Source organism: Rhynchophorus ferrugineus, unplaced genomic scaffold (genome assembly GCF_030347505.1).
Source record: "Rhynchophorus ferrugineus isolate W39M unplaced genomic scaffold, kcgeb_rfMv2 rfM2, whole genome shotgun sequence".
Classification (NCBI taxonomy): Eukaryota; Metazoa; Arthropoda; class Insecta; order Coleoptera; family Curculionidae; genus Rhynchophorus; species Rhynchophorus ferrugineus.
The window spans coordinates 71864631-71882797 of NW_027472581.1; the positions used below are offsets into that span (position 1 = coordinate 71864631).

General features: G+C 30.8%; 1 protein-coding gene across 2 annotated transcripts in view; it reads left to right on the forward strand.

Moving 5' to 3' along the window:
* Positions 1-17094, forward strand: part of MYPT-75D (Myosin phosphatase targeting subunit 75D) — a 50935-nt gene extending 33841 nt beyond the window's left edge. For both annotated transcript variants that reach the window (XM_076394593.1, XM_076394594.1), the window contains exons 2-10: positions 9910-10181; positions 10235-10436; positions 11554-11797; positions 11855-11980; positions 12429-12504; positions 12632-12849; positions 13963-14107; positions 14167-14282; positions 14943-17094. In XM_076394593.1, the coding sequence (XP_076250708.1) occupies positions 9953-10181; positions 10235-10436; positions 11554-11797; positions 11855-11980; positions 12429-12504; positions 12632-12849; positions 13963-14107; positions 14167-14282; positions 14943-15170 (1584 nt within the window). In that variant the 5' untranslated portion in view covers positions 9910-9952 and the 3' untranslated portion in view covers positions 15171-17094. The remainder of the gene's footprint in view (positions 1-9909; positions 10182-10234; positions 10437-11553; positions 11798-11854; positions 11981-12428; positions 12505-12631; positions 12850-13962; positions 14108-14166; positions 14283-14942) is intronic.
* Positions 17095-18167: the final 1073 nt, after the last annotated feature.

Sequence of the window (18167 nt, forward strand, 5' to 3'; positions counted from 1 at the left end):
TCCATATTGCAAAATAGTCACCATAATCTTTCACAGTATATTTTCCCCAAATATAAGAGTTTTCATTCTCGTTTTTTTTTATTAAACAAAAGCAATATTTGAGACCTTTAATAGGTTAACATGTTCATCAATGTCAGTGATTTTACTTTAATAGTAGATAATTATTTTCAATAGCTAGTTTTAGTGTCGGTAAAATGCGTAATCATTATATATTTTTTGTCGTATTTTTAACTCTCAACGTAAACAGTTTTTAATATGGTCTAGAAATAATATATATTTACGGATTATCTTTGAGTGTAACTATAACGAAACTATAACAAAAGAAACACGTTCATTTTCACAATTATCTACGGAGCATATAATTATTTAAGGTAGAATTTAGAATATTTGAAACAAAAGGGTATTTCTCAAGGTTATCTATTTTAGTCAAAATTATTAATATGATAATGTATAATATAAAATAATGACTCCTAAGATTTACACCAAATTCTGATATGTTGATTGCGATCAAGTCGATAACATTTATCATATCTTTAGAGTATCTGCTGTTTTATTCAGTTTCAATTTACGATCATTCAAAATCATTTTGTGGATTTTTTAAATGTTTTCGTAGGTAACAGCCTCTTTTGGGCGTCCACTGCGTTCACCGTCTTCGGTGCTCATTTCACCACGTCTAAACGTAGCATACCAATCTTTGATTGTTGGTTTTCCTGGGGCCGCGTCCGGAAACTCAGCATCAAACCAGGTTTTTGCCTTAACTGTATTTTTTCCCTTCAAAAAGCAATATTTTGTCAACGCGAAATTTCTTTTTATCCAATTTTTTCACAATAACAAAAGTTGCTTCACTCAAAATGCTATAATTCACAAACTAATGATCTGACAGCTGTCAAATTTATACACGCATCTTTTGAGGGTTAGGGATAACCGAAAAACATATGGATTTAATTCTAGTAGGGCCATCTATTTGTCAGGCCGGGAACTTTTCAATTGACCTGTTATATCTAACAGTTTTATTTATATATTATAACTGAATTTCAATCAAGAAGGCAGAAGTCAGTAGGGGCTAAATTGAACCAATAGTGCGGCAACAATTCGTATTTAAATTCGTTCGTTTATTGTTTAAGATGTTTTTGTTCCTGAAAATAAGATATTTTGCAGGAAGTTTTACATCTAGCTGGCCTAAGAGATTACGATATTAACATGAATATGTCAATTTCGAGGTATTTCATGAACGAACTATCTTTTGTATTAAAAAAAAATCATACTTTTAATATGGTCTAGAAATAATATATATGTACGGATTATCTTTGAGTGTAACTATAACGAAACTATAACAAAAGAAACACGTTCATTTTCACAATTATCTACGGAGCATATAATTATTTAAGGTAGAATTTAGAATATTTGAAACAAAAGGGTATTTCTCAAGGTTATCTATTTTAGTCAAAATTATTAATATGATAATGTATAATATAAAATAATGACTCCTAAGATTTACACCAAATTCTGATATGTTGATTGCGATCAAGTCGATAACATTTATAATTAATGTATGTTTACGATCATGAAAACTAATCCAAATATTAAGATTGTCCGATAGTTTCTTGAAATGATAAAAGAGGCTTGTTAGAGACGAGAAGTTTGATAGGTTCTTCTTACCGTCTTGTTTTGATTCTTGTAATGATGAAACAATCCAAAACAATTTTATTCCTTTTTAAAGTCGCTCTTAATATGTTCATCAATATCAGTGATTTTATTTTAAAAGTTGATAATTATTTTCAATATCTAGTTTAAGTGTGGGGAAAATGCGTAGAGGAAGGTAATCATTATATTTTTTTGACGTATTTTTAACTCTCAATGTAAGAAAGTTTTTAGTATTGTCTAGAAATAATATATATGTACGAATTGTGTTTCAGTACAACTATAACGAAAACTGTAACAAAAGAGACACGTTCATTTTCACAATTATCTACCGAGTATATAATTATTTAAGGTAGAATTCACAATATTTGAAACAAAAGGGTATTTCTCAAGGTTATCTATTTTAGACAAAATTATTAATATGATAATGTATAATATAAAATAATGACTCCTAAGATTTACATCAAATTCTGATATGTTGATTGCGATCAAGTCCATAACATTGATAATTAATGTATGTTTACGATCATGAAAACTAGTCCAAATATTAAGATTGTCCGATAATTTCTTGAAATGATAAAAGAGGCTTGTTAGAGACGAGAAGTTTGATAGGTTCTTCTTACCGTCTTGTTTTGATTCTTGTAATGATGAAACAATCCAAAACAATTTTATTCCTTTTTAAAGTCGCTCTTAATATGTTCATCAATATCAGTGATTTTATTTTAAAAATTGATAATTATTTTCAATATCTAGTTTAAGTGTGGGGAAAATGCGTAGAGGAAGGTAATCATTATATTTTTTTGACGTATTTTTAACTCTCAATGTAAGAAAGTTTTTAGTATTGTCTAGAAATAATATATATGTACGAATTGTGTTTCAGTACAACTATAACGAAAACTGTAACAAAAGAGACACGTTCATTTTCACAATTATCTACCGAGTATATAATTATTTAAGGTAGAATTCAGAATATTTGTAACAAAAGGGTATTTCTCAAGGTTATTTATTTTAATCAAAATTATTAATATGATAATATAAAATAATGATTCCTAAGATTTACATCAAATTCTGATGTTGATTGCGATCAAGTCGATAATATTAATAATTAATGTATGTTTACGATCATGAAAACTGGTCCAAATATTAAGTGTCCGATATATTCTTGAAATGATTAAAGACGCTTGTTAGCGACGAGAAGTTTGCTAGGTTCTTCTTACCGTTTTATTTTGATTCAGTACTAAATTTCTCGTATGTAATGCTGAAACGATCCAAACATTTTTATTTATTTTCAAGATCGCACTCTGATGTGCTTTATTTAGTCTGATGAGCTTCAGAATCATAAAATTTTGGTTATGATGAATATGAATCATCATAATGTCGTCACAGTTTTTAACCGACGTCAAAAAATTAGGTTGATTCTGTATTCGACTATATATATTTTTTAATGTATGTTTATCGATTTCTCCGTCAATTATGGATCGATTTTCAAAATTTTAATTTTATTCGAAAGAGTGCGCTTCCAAGGTGGTCCCATTGGAACCAAGTCAGAATCTGATGGTGGAATCCGGGGAAATCGAGGGAAACCCTCAAAACTTCAAAGGCACATGCAAAGTTTTGCCCAAGCAATACAAAAATAATAATATAATTTTGTGACATACACAAAATTAAATTACGGACAAAACGAATCTAATTTGTTATTCGTACCAACTTCAAAGTGAACAGTTGATAGTAGTTAAAATAATATAGTAAATAAATAAATAGGTTTGGAATATAAAATATAAGTGTAGCAGAAATAAGTTAAATAAGGTTTTTGTTTATTTTTATTTAGTTATTAAGAATATTATGTACATATTCTATTATTATGTTTCTTATTTATTTTTTGAAATCAGTTTTTTTTGTTTAAAATATTTTATAGTTTTAGTAAATTGTGTTTTAGAACTTATTAACTAATACTTATCTCAAAATAATTCTTGACAGCGAGGATACATATTAGCATCTTATTTTGTGGTCAGATTACACAATTACTTCCGAAATAATTTACAAAATGTTGCTTATTGAATATGTTCGAATATTAAAAATGGGACAACAAGTAATGTACGAGAATATTATTTGAAACAAATCTTGATCGCAATGTTGTGAACGATCACAAACGGTTGCAAACAGACGTAATGTAGGAAATTGATGTCCATTATAAAATAGGAGGATACAGTCTTGTGTCGATCGTGACAATGCCAAATAGGGTACATTTAGAACGATTACCATTAGAGTATTATTTATTTCAATATCTGTGTTCCTAAATTGACATCAAAACAGAAATGAAAAATCGTTTATCTCAGTTTCAAGGAAAAGTAAATTATATTAAACTCATTAATCAAAATAAAATATATTTATAATAAAAACAAATTAAAATATAAGAACACTATATACGTTTATTCTTTAAAAGCTGCATTTGTTTTGTGTAACAGATCAATTGAAAAGTTCCCGGCCTACCATACTAAAACACATTTTTTTGGCAGAATTAGTTTTTTTTATTCAACATAATTCCCTTCATAGGCAATTCACTGATTATAATGACCCTCCAACTTTTTGATACCATCACTACAAAAATGGTATCGAAATTTTTTAAAAGAATACGGTGGATAAGGAAGCAATTCGAAGCCCAATTTCACCGACTTGTGACACGGTGCATTGTCTTGGTGAAACATCACTTTGTTTTTCTTCAAATGTGGCCGTTTTTCGGTGATTTCGTCCTTTGTTGTTGATCGTCCTTTTTCAAGGTAATCAATGAAAATGATTCCACGCGCATCCGAAAATACAGACGCCACAACCTTGCCAGTCGACTGTTGTGTTTTCCCACGCTTTGGAGCGAGTTCATCGTGTGCAGTCCAGTCGAATGACTTTGGAGTGAAATGATGGAGCCATGTTTCATCCATTGTTAGATATCGACGCAAAAACTCGGGTTTATTACGATTGATCATCTTCAAACACTGCTCCGAATCATCAACTCGTCGTTGTCGTTGGTCGAAGGTGAGCTCGCGCGGCACCTACTTTGCACATAGCTTTCTTATAATCAAATATTCGTGAATGATATGATGCACACGTTCAGTTGATATCTTTAGAGTATCTGCTGTTTTATTCAGTTTCAATTTACGATCATTCAAAATCATTTTGTGGATTTTTTAAATGTTTTCATAGGTAACAGCCTCTTTTGGGCGTCCACTGCGTTCACGTCTTCGGTTCTCATTTCACCACGTCTAAACGTAGCATACCAATCTTTGATTGTTGGTTTTCCTGGGGCCGCGTCCGGAAACTCAGCATCAAACCAGGTTTTTGCCTTAACTGTATTTTTTCCCTTCAAAAAGCAATATTTTGTCAACGCGAAATTCCTTTTTATCCAATGTTTTCACAATAACAAAAGTTGCTTCACTCAAAATGCTATAATTCACAAACTAATGATCTGACAGCTGTCAAATTTATACACGCATCTTTTGAGGGTTAGGGATAACCGAAAAACATATGGATTTAATTCTAGTAGGGCCATCTATTTGTCAGGCCGGGGACTTTTCAATTGACCTGTTATATCTAACAGTTTTATTTATATATTATAACTGAATTTCAATCAAGAATGCAGAAGTCAGTAGGAGCTAAATTGAACCAATAGTGCGGCAACAATTCGTATTTAAATTCGTTGGTTTATTGTTTAAGATGATGTTTTTGTTCCTGAAAATAAGATATTTTGCAGGAAGTTTTACATCTAGCTGGCCTAAGAGATTACGATATTAACATGAATATGTCAATTTCGAGGTGTTTCACGAACGAACTATCTTTTGTATTAAAAAAAATCATACTTTGTTAATTTCTGCGAATAAACTTGCTTCAGATTGATACTACGCTATTCTGCATCCCGTTAGTAAGTCAAAGTCATTAAATGACTCACCTAATACTTTTAATTTTCTTTAAAATCGCATTCAAGTGTGTTTTTGTTAACTTGAAATCGAAAGCCTTTGTTAAGCCTAATATGAAGCATAATGGTTCTACTAATAGATATTTTAAAAAGCATTGATTTTAGATCATTCTCTACAGCTTTTTCCTATGTGTTTAGCAACAACAGATGATGTTGTGGCGAAACAATAATGTTAATTTAGCATCGATCCAACTTATTGATCCGTTTTCGCATTTATTCTAAGGCTAGGTGGGTGAGTTAAGGACGCAGCTTGGTGAGGTGAAGCAGTGCAGTTCTCGCTTCGCAGTAAAGCTATACGCAATAGTAGGCTTGGTATATTGGCAATTGATACTGCACTGATAACGACTGAACTGGAATTTAGTTCTGAATCTGATTTGGAAGACGAATTGGAATCTGAAATAGTAATGTTTATCTCCCAGATGGCTAGTAAAAGGTCACTGAAAAGTTTTTATATAATAAAGAATAAATACTCACGGATAATTTACATTAATTAAAGAATTTAGTCGTGAAAAATTCAATAATTATTTTCGGGTAAAAAGTATTGTACAGAATTTGTCGAATCCTCACAGCTTCGATTAATTATTCTTAATAATTAATAATATAATTGTACATAATATATAACATTAATAATATAATTATTATTATATTATAATTATTATTATTAATAATAGTTATAATATAATAATATTAAATAATATTAAATACTCACCGTGACTTTAGCCGAAGAACTGCGACAAGAACACTGCGTTCCACTGGATCACGTTAGCCAAAACTGCGTCACGGCACGCTGCGAAGCAGTATTGCGTGGTACCCATAAAAAAAAGTGGTACCATTTTGCGCCTTGCCTAAAAAGTGATGATGATTCCTAGCTTGAAGCTTCTGCTTTATATTTGATTATATTTATCTACATGATCACATTTTAAATCCAAGAAAAATATCTGATAATAGTAAAAACATTTCCAATCACGCTACATATTTTTTTTGTTTATCATTCAGCCAGGACTATTGGTAGTGAGGTTGGACCGCTGGTCTCGCTGCTGAGAAAGTGATCGATTCCAGAGGCCCTCTAGGAATAGACATTTACAAATGTGAATGGTCAAGAGTGTAAAATGTTTTCGCTCATCAATTATTAGGCCTCTGAAATTACCAGAGATTAATACATTTCAAGATATCAATCGAGGGTAATCAATTATTCAGCTTCGAGCTTCGAGGCCCACTTTTTAAAACGGTTATTATTGACTAAACAATAAAAATGCATGAGGCCATATTCAAAATCCATGCACTACTAGTTACGAAAAGTGAGTGACGTTATGAAATAATTGGCCACTTATTGAATCCAAAGCACAAACGACATTGGTGGTTCAGTCCAGAAGAGTCTAATTTTGGAGATGTGCACAAGAATCTAAATTTGCGACGTTGCTAGTTCGTGCACATCATACGTGTATTTGAAGAATATAATATAAATGGTATAAATTATCTTAAATTCACAAATTAACCTAAAATTTCTCTTAAAGCTCATGTTCGAGTTTAGTTAAGTTTGTTGGTACAATGTCCATCTTCTATAATATAATAAATATAATATTTTTTTTATTAATTATATCTTACATTAGATATCCTTAGTACAGTCTTAATTTACAAATTAATTTATTACTACTGTTCTGTTGTACTTGTATAGACAAGCGATGCGAGCACGGGATTATTACGTAGTATTTATTTCCCAAATTAAAATAAAACTAAACTACTTAAGCTAAAGTTAAGAATACATTTATACATAAATAACATATACATAAATATAATACGAATAATATTTTATAAACATATTTAATTTTAAAATAATATTGAAAGCAAAAGATAGAAAATAAAACAGTATGTAATAAATATAATTTATTTCTCAATATAACACATGGGCTGAAAATTCCCGGACGTAACAAAGCATTTCTTTGTTCAAAATTGGCTTTATTCATCAACGTAATCTCCATCAAGAACTACACAATTATTCGAGCACTGCTCTAACATTTCAATACCACTTTTGTAGAACGATTTATCTTTTGACTCAAAATAGGCCTGTCACCAGTTGCTGTCCACCCAGATGACGATAATTTTGATTTCGGTGTGAAGTGATAGATTCATGCTTCATTCATTGTCAAAATTCCAATTTATTACGTTTAAACATGGTCAAACACTGCTCAGAATCATCAACACGTTCTTGTTTTTGGTCAACATTGAGCAAACGCGGCACCCACTTTGCACTAGAAAACCAACACGTTCTTTTGATATCTTTACGATGTTAGCTAACTCACGCAACTTCACTTTTCCATCATTCAAAACGATTCATTTGGACATTGGACCTGAGCGTTCTGGATCAGGGTGTCTCTACGACCACTTTTAAAGTTAGCAAACCAACGTTTTACTGTTGTTTCGGCTAGAGCGGATCCTTATAATACTTTTCAAGCCATTGCTTCGCTTGAACGATATTTTTTCCCATCAAGAAGTCTATTGGTCCATTGTCTCATTACATTGCTCAACAAACAAAATGTAATTCTATTCTTTTGAAATTTTCTTTTTTATCTAATTTATTCTGGAATTCAAACAATTTGCTTGCTATCATTACAAGTCAATAAGTCTAATCTTTTCAAATTACCACTATCTAAATTAACTCAGATTTCATCTAATATAGCATTGAATTGAATTTTAGCTGCTAGTCTTGCTGCAATCATATCTCTATCTGATTTTAATAGAATTAACTTACTTAAGTAATTTGCATGCCCTATATTCCCATCCATTTTGTGCCAATTTTATACCTACTGAATAATGAGAATTTATTCTAATACTTGCCAGGATTTTTTTTGTTCTGGCCTAAAACCAAGCGGTGGAATGTATGACGCATACCTGGTCGCGGAGACTTGCCCTAGAGTGACAAGTTGGACCGGGTTATGTGGGACTGCCTCTAGGCTTACCAATACACTAAAAAAAATTTTCCTGAATCTTTTCAGTGGTGGCGCAGTTTCCGAGTTTGAAAAGGACCGGACACTTGCCTGGAGTTTGAAAACCTCTCACCATTTGATATTCTTATTAATTCTTGAACGATTACGCTCGAATTTAGAAGTGGTTATATTTTTAGCAAAATAGGAAACCACAATCTTAATAAACGAGAATTTAGTTGTTCTTTCAATATCATATTTCTTCACCTAAAAATCTTCAAACGAGCCAAACTTCAATGTTTCTTGTTCACTTTGTAATTTAATTATCAACGAGCTGTGATTTTGATGTTATACTCATATAAAGGACATCAAGTCAAATTTATCTGAACTTTTATTTTCGAATGGTCAATTATGCCTAAAATATAATTAATTTGATATAGAATTACATCCAATTTGCAAAATTAAAATAAAAATTGAATAGATACGCACCTGGATGGATTTTCTGCATGTCACTTTATATTAGAACTGTATAAAGGGTTTTTTAGCAATATTTACAAATTAATGATTTGTCCATTACTGTCTACTATTTATAATTAGAGTATGAATAGTACAAGAATATATAGCAACAAATTAAGCTTACTTACAAAATAATATTATATTTAAGCAATGTAAAATTAACTTAAAATTGTAAAAGTATATGATATAGTAATTAATGTAGAAAAACAAAAATAGCTGCCGCAGTTCGTTGGATTCTACCTGTTGATCTTGATCTCTTGTAAATGGCAACGTCGCAAAATTAATTATTAATTAATCATCCAAAATGAGCCATTACTGTCCAATCCTAGTATAATGCAAACGAAACACTTATTTCTAAACCCTTCACTCATTATATCTCCCAATATGATATAACCACGCTTTTTTTTAACACCCAGGTAATCGAAACATGGTCTTGACTCTATACTACTATATAGATAAAACCTTCAAAAGCGTCTAAAATGTGACAAAAATTAAATCAGTCAACGGTATTTTTTACGATTCATTTTTTAAAAATAATGTTCAAATTTAAAAACAGTTGGAACTTTTTCAAAGTTTTTAAAAAAATAATTTGGATATTCTCGACAAAAAAATCTTGAAAACTGTTCTGTTAATTAATTTATTGTACCGTTTAATGAAATCTGTTATTTCCAAGCAATTATATATTATTTAGATAAGCAATACTGAAAACGTATTTATCAGTCAAACAAATGATACAAATCTAAGTATAAATTAATTTAGAAAGATGATAAACTATGAGTCCCTGGTTATAAAGATACTATTTTATCTTGATGACTAATATTAGTAATGAGAGAAAAATCATGTAAAATAAAATATGTTTATTTTTAGAATAAAGACTGACGCTATATGTACACGAAGTGGATTGTTCATCATGGAGCACGCACAACTAATCGAAGAAATGCCTCGTATAGAGCAAATGCCTACTCAGGAGAGATTACTGCTGGCTAGAAAACGACGTAGTCAGCAGCTCAAACAATGGACCAATAAGGAGAAGGAACATAGTAAAAAAAATAAGCAGTCCAAGAGCAACAAGAGAGGCATCGTATTCGAAGACAGTGTCGTGTTATTGGAAGCAGCAGCTCGGAATGATATAGATGAAGGTAACAACAAAAGTCTCAATACAACGCATCTTCTAACTTATGTCCGGTTATAGTTCGAAGATTACTCATGAAAGGTGTTAGTCCCGATTCTTGCAACGAAGATGGACTTACAGCCTTACATCAGTGCTGTATCGACGATAACGAACCCATGTTATCGCTGCTCTTGGAGTACGGAGCTAATGTTAATGCAGAAGATAGTGAAAAGTGGACGCCGTTACATGCAGCAGCTACCTGTGGCCATTTAAAACTTGTAAGGTATGGAGAGGTTCTTAGAAACTCTTATCTTTTATTTTTTATACCCTTATTTTTTTATTTCCTATTATAAGACGACTTGAATTTAAAAAAATATATTATGGAACAAAACATACTTACAGTTATTTCAAAGAATTTTTTCCATGCTAAGAGTATTTTCATTCTATTTTTTCTCTGAATTGTACTATATAAGTTCTAATAGACAAAGTTACATAAGGTACATCGTTTTAGAAAGCTGTTAAATAGCTTCACAGGAAGTTGATAATTTTATAACAAAGCTAAGTCTTTTACTGTGACTGAATTTATTGTATCCTCATATATTAACACCTTCTGATGTAACTATTAACACTTTAATTATGTATTTATATTATAGAAAATATGACTTAGCAACAATGGATATTTAATAAAACTGATATACAAATAGTAATATGCAGTATAAAAATAGAAATATTATAATTATAATATATTAATAACTTCTACTTTGCTTCATTCGATTTTTTTAATTATTAAAAAAAATTAATTTAATAATAATTAAATTTTGAATTAATCGATTCTTTATTCTAAAAAAGACTGACGATAAGTTAGCCATTGATTTAAACAAGGGACACTTACATGGAAAGATGACTGGCTTACTCTTTGCCAAGTGGGGTAAAGCTTAGCCAGCTTAACAACATGGTATCAAACGTTGTTATGCTATAATATTAACTATATCTCGTGTTTATGGTTATAACATAAAAGAACATACTAGCACGGACGAACTTTCCATTGTTTTCTGCGCTTGGATTTATAGTGGACTAGTGGACTCATTTTTCATCTCCAATCATAATACGCTACAGGAATCGCTTCAAAAGCAAAGACTTTCAAGTAGCTGCTCATAATAAATCAGCATTTGTTCGATTTGATCGGTAATCAATTTTCTGTATCTTTGTAAACCTACTGTATCTTCCAGCGTTTTACCAGCTTATGACGTAAAATCCATCGTTCTTGATACTTTTTTGGATTAGACTTATATAGTATATGACCAAACTTGTTGCATGAAATAAACGATACATATTTTAATGTGTTGTATAATTAATTAACTTTTTTTTTGGAGTTATTTTAATGAATCAATGTTTTTCAGGATATTAATTTCTAGAGGGGCTAATCTATTGGCCGTGAATGCTGACGGAAATATGCCATACGATATTTGCGAGGATGAACAGGCCCTAGATCATATTGAAAGTGAAATGGCCAAAAATGGCGTCACTCAACAGCTAATCGACGAAACACGAGCCAGTACCGAAAGACAAATGTTAGTCGATATGAAAATGATGGTGCAAAGAGGCGAGAACTTGGAACAGTACGATGCCCAAGGTGCTACTCCGGTAACCGTCGTTTTTAACTATTTAGTACGGAACTAGGACGATTTATTCTCTTTACAGCTTCATATCGCCTCTGCAAACGGTTATGTTTCAGTAGTAGAATTTCTCTTAGAACACGGAGTCCGTACAGATGTAAAAGATAAGGACGATTGGCAGCCATCACATGCAGCTGCTTGTTGGGGCCATGTAAGTAATTCCGTTTCAAACTAATATTTTATCATATTAACAATGTATTTATACAGAAATAATATGTACCTAAATATCTTATAATTCTACTTCGGTGGCTTGGTACCTGCAAGGTGACGGAATTGTAACACTGTTACTAGGATCGCGGATTCGAATCCGTCACTGGCTCTTAATTTATGTTTGTAATTATGCATAGGCCAGATTGTAAAATTTGACAAAAAAAACTACCATCTCAGTCACGCATAAGTAACTAAGCTGGGTAAGACCGGATGGCCTCTGAGATGAGCTCTAAGTTGGTCAATCAGCCTGTATGATGTGTAGGACCGTAAGACGGCAAAAAAACTGTTAGGAACTAAGCAAAAAAAATTGTATATAATACAACATATTATTTATCCCCTAACAGACATATAATTAAAGAATTAAACAAAAATTATTTATCTATTTTCAGATTGAAGTGTTAGAATTGCTAGCACAAGCTGGTGCGAATCTAAACGCAAAAAATCGAAACGATGAAACACCTTCAGGTATGTCAAAGATCTCTAATTGGAGTCATAATATTATATAACGGATTAAAAAGTAACAAACAAAAAAAATAAATTAATTACTTAATAAAATATACCATATGTAAAGTAGTATATTAATTTGTTGTAGACATATGTGAGGATGCTGATATCAAAGAACGTATACTAGATTTGAGGACAGAACAAGAAATCAAGAAGCAAGCTGAAGCTAAAAAGAAGGTAAAACGATCGCAGAGTAATACCAGAACGCAATCCGTTCGAAGAACGTCCTTGAGAGATAGAGGTTTAACAGCAAGAAGAGATGCAGTAGAAGAGGCCAGGTTACGGTTGCAAGCTGAAGCTGGCTCAGTAAGTTTTCATTTTTATTCAGATATTTTAAAAGTATTGAAACATTCATTTCTGTGACATAATCTATAATAAGCCTAAATCATAGAAAGTAAATAAGTAACAATATTAGATAGTGGCATTATAAATGTTCCGCAATTTTCTATTGAATGATATATTAAGAAATGTGAAGATTTACTTAACGATAATTGATGTACTTTAAATGGTTTTTAAAATTAATATATAGGTTGAAAATCGCGTTAAAACGAATAATTATTTAATATTCTACATTTGGGTGAACATATAGGATACACGATTTAAGAAAGTCGATGTTAAGCCATCAATAATTAATGAAAACGCCTAGTACGTACGTAAACTAAGCGTACTTGTTCGGCCATCGTTGCAATCGCTAAGATATTTCTTTTAAAATATGGTAAAAAAATTCTTTAAGTGAAACTATATAAAAAATCATGTTTTTATATAATTGTCTATGTAAAAGTGGCAGAAAAGAATTGGTTTTCAATATTACAACTGCGCTTGTTTAGCACTATGATTAGAAGAAGGAAAACAACTGTAGTTTGTTTATCGTACAAAGTAAGTTTTAATAATATATTTTTAACTTCATATTTTTTGTTGTCTCGAAAGGGCATATTATATAATAAGTTTGCAACTTCATTACAAGTTAGTTATTTGTAGCTCAAATTAAAATCACCACCATAAACGTGAACATTATATTTATATAATAATAGATTATTCAATAAACTCGTGCGTTAAAAGATGACGCTGTTATGTTGTTTTTTACAATTCGTTTAATACTATACTTTATTTTTGTAATATAAAAAATTTTATATCATACATAAATTTTATGACTTATTTTTATAAGATGTAGCATCAAAATAAATTAATGAACTATTGTTAAGGGTGTATCAGGTGTATTCATCACCTTCAATTATAATGATGGAAATATAAAAATAATTTAAAGATTAAAATATAATCTATATGCCAGAAATCATATCAAAAATACAGCATATTATTTTAGAAATTAATAAATTAACGGATCGATTAATAGGATTTTACTACGCAATAAGTACACTTATATTAATTCATCCAATATTATCGGTAATGCTCATCTTTCAGGAGTTGGAAAATAATGACATATCGTCGAACGTAATCCAAAACAATGCAACGCGAAACGGAACTTCAAACAACAACAACGTTGACTACAGCACCATAGCCAATAATAATGTAAAACCCAAAACTGAGGAATTAGATAGTAATACTGGTAAGATTTCATTTGATTGCATATATACATAGCCAGTTTATTTTAATTTTGTGATTTAGGAGCTTTGCAGGCGTTGGACAGAAAAGATCCAGATGGCAAAGACAATGACTCAACCCTAGACAATTCCATTTTAGATACAAAAGAAAAGACTTATACTACTGACGTAAACGGAAAGGTAAGACTAGGATTTTTTGTTTATTTAAGATGTTTTCGTTATTTATAACACCATAATGTAAGTGTATATGTAGGTATGTTACTTAATCATGAACGATTTTTAATGGATACTATTAGTAGTATTGCTGATATATAAAGATGTTCTTAATTAATTTGATTAGAGATTTCACAACAGGTCAACTGAAAAGTCCCCGGCCTGACCCACGCTACTAGAATTAAATCCATATGTTTTTTAGTTAGCCCTAACCCTCAGAAGATGCGTGTATAATTTTCGAATTATTAGTTTGTGAATTATAACATTTTGAGTGAAGCGACTTTTGTTATTGTGAAAAAAATGGAGTTTCGCGTGTTGATAAAATATTGCTTTTTGAAGGGAAAAAATACAGTTGAAGCAAAAACTTGGCTTAATGCCGAGTTTCCGGGCACTGTCCCAGGAAAATCAAAAATAAATAAATAAATCTTCTGTTCTTTCAAATAAAAGAATTTTGAAAATCGGACCTCCTCCTTTTTTGAAATCGGTTAAAAAGGAGACCCTAAAATATAACAAAAAAAAGGTAGTATTAAACACCTTTTTTAACCTTACCATGCCTAATTTACATTGTCATACTTATAAAATACTTTATAAAAATGTTTAACAATTTTATCATCTTGAATATTTTAGGTAACTGTTCACGTGGTTGTGACAATAAATGGTAACGGTACCCTAGCCGATCTCAAAAAACAAAGGATGCAGATCCGGAACAGTAACACATCGCCTGTAGGAAGTGTGGCTGAATCCGATTCAAGCGCACCAAATTCTGCTTCCACGGATATAATTCGTTTTACTGGCGATACAACCCAAGAAAACGTCGAATACGCAAAACCTAAAAGGTGTTGTGTCATTCAGTAAGTGGCCAAATGTAAGGAAACAGCGTTTCACTAAAACGTGAGGTTTTTTTAAACAATTTTGGGATAATTTCTTGGAAATTAATAAAAATGTAAATTACTTTTGTTGCTTAAAAAGTATTATTACATAATACGTGCATTTGAAAGAAATTATTTAATTTATTTTACAAAGGCTGCTAATTCAATCAAAATATTCTGCTACATTTTGTATTATAGTATTTAAATATTTTAACAAGTAAAAAGCTAATAGTTCAAAATATATTCGTCCAAAGCTTATTTTTAAATGTAGATTTTTTCTTATGTTAGTTAATACTGGTAAATGGTAAACTTTAGTAATACAGGGTATATCATAAGTAAATTCTAATTAGGAAATAGTGATATATCCAGTGTATTATAGTAGTTAACAGACATGTCTAGAACATTTGGCCCATAATCTGTGAATAAACCAGAAAATAATTTATATACTTAATAATTCATGACCACCAAAATACAAACAAATTTTGAATCTACTATTCGTAATGTTTCTCGTTGGTAAATATCAATTAATTCTAAAGTTCTTATGAAAGTCCTCCATTTCAGATATAGAAATTATTTGTAGGTATTTAAGGTATTTATGAGAATTAGCATTTCAATAAATTTCTCTGACTTTTAGCGTAAATATGTAGCTTGATATCTTATATAAGAAAAATTTTTGATATATATATATCTTATAGAACGTTAATGCATGCTGTATTTTTCTAGTAAATTTTTAGCCAATTTATTGTGCTTGAACATTTTTGCGGATAAACATAAGATTAATAAATTATTTATCTAAAAATACTATTAAATTAAACTCCAAAGGTTGTATGTAGCTGAAATGTGTTCATGTCAATTAACAGGTATCATCAGCTATTGGGGTGACTTAAAAGAGTTGCCACTTAAATGATAATGATTTGGGTGGACCAAAATAAATGATATAAAAAAACATAATACAATAAACCATTTGTGAAACACACTTTTAAGTCCAAAATATATCAAATTAAAACATTCCATTGATTTGTGATAGTTTTTTAACTTCATAAAGTATTTAATTTTAATGTATTTATTATGATCTAGATTGTAGCAATACTTGTTGAAAGGAAAAAATAACTGAAATGTGATAGCCTTATCGTACTTATCTGTGTTAACATGAAAATAATTTTTATTATTCATCTTGCGCGAAGTGAATATGAAATTAATCTATATGTTATAGAAATCTATCTAATATTTTCAAGAGAATCGGTGTTTGAAACGAATCCCTGTAAATTCCTTAGTGTCTCAGCATGTAGTATATTGTTATAATTTTTAAAACAAATTGGGCCTACATACACTTTATAAATCAATCATTATGTATGTATATAGAGTATATTTAATTAGAAATCTTAATGAATATACAGCAAGTTCTATGAAATAAAAGGGTTACTTTGCAAAACCATTGAGCTATTTCAAGAACTCTCTGTATGAATTTATAATTATATATATATTTTTTAATTATTGTTAATTTTAATTGTACATATAAAGTCATAAGGCTATGATATTATGTGAATAAATGCAGAGCATTTTGTATATAATTATTTATTACTAATATTACTTTAAAAGTTCATAACTTTAAATTTTAAGGCATATCACAAAAGTTCCTTTTTATCAATTGCCTTTTGTTTTATAGAAATCATGCCCTGCTATTGCCGAAAATAATTCCCACGCCATCATTACTTGTTTTGTAAGACTTTTTGGTGCATATTTAGAATATTTAGCAAATATTTTTTTTTAGTTAACAGAATAGGTATATTTGTGGAATGATGACTTTTCTCTTTTATATATACATATATATAGAAAATAGCATCAAACTGATAAACGAATGCAGTACTGTAGATGAAACTGTTACTATTAATAAATATATTTTCAAATTTTTTTTGTGTTTTAAATACCATAGTAATAATGATGATAAAGTGCAGAATTTCACCATTTAATATTTTGTTAAGCGAGTCAGGGTGACATAAAAGATGGGTATGGCCAATAGTCGACTGTGTAAATGATATCATCGTTAGCCCTGTTTGTTGTAGGTCACCTTAATACTTGCCAAATTTGTTCAAAAACATTTATAATTGTTCAATATCCCTAATATACTTTTTTTCCTCAATTCTGTTTGAAACTTACCCACTAAATAAGATCACATTTACAATATGTTCGGATGACTATATTAAATTGTGATGTTGTCAGTTCCTTTCGATGTTGTAGTATCTTCATTTGGAAAATACTTAAATAGATCGATCCCTGCTTATTTATTATGTTCATCACATTTATGGTGAACATGTGATTGTTCTCTTTGTGAATAACATGACCAAACCACAACTGTCGAGGTGCGATCTGCCACAGAGAAGCCCCTTTCTGCATAGAATATGAAACGAGTAGAGGGAGAATATTCCAAATAAAAATGCACCCATTTGGACATCAAGTTTACGTATTTGCCTGTTAATAACATACTTCCTGCAACGTTGCTCCCCTGCAAAGCTTCAAATCCCACTAAATTCAGTGCAGTAGCAGCCGTCTGATACAAGGTACACGAAATGTGAAGCCTAAAAATTAATGGAACATCTAACAGAACTAGTTAACCAAAAAATAAGAACAGTAGACGAACAAGCTTAAATTTCCATTTATATTCAGCCTCATTAGATGCATTTTTTTGCCTGGAACCGGGAAGGGGAATCCTGTTTCGGATACCTGGTCGGGAAGACCCGCAGGAATAAGAAAGTTGGACTGGTTATGTGGAGACTGCCTCTGGGCTACCCACTAAACCCCAGCCTATCAGCTGATCCAATGACTCTAACTGATACTTCTTACTGTTAATAAGGAGGGTGCCCGTAACCGGTAACACCGTTAAGAGGCACAAGGGCCAGGCAACGACGTGGCGTCCGTATCACACCACGCAGCTTGCAGTATAATCGCTCGCCGGAGAAAGTCGAGACAATTTGGAGTTAGAGCA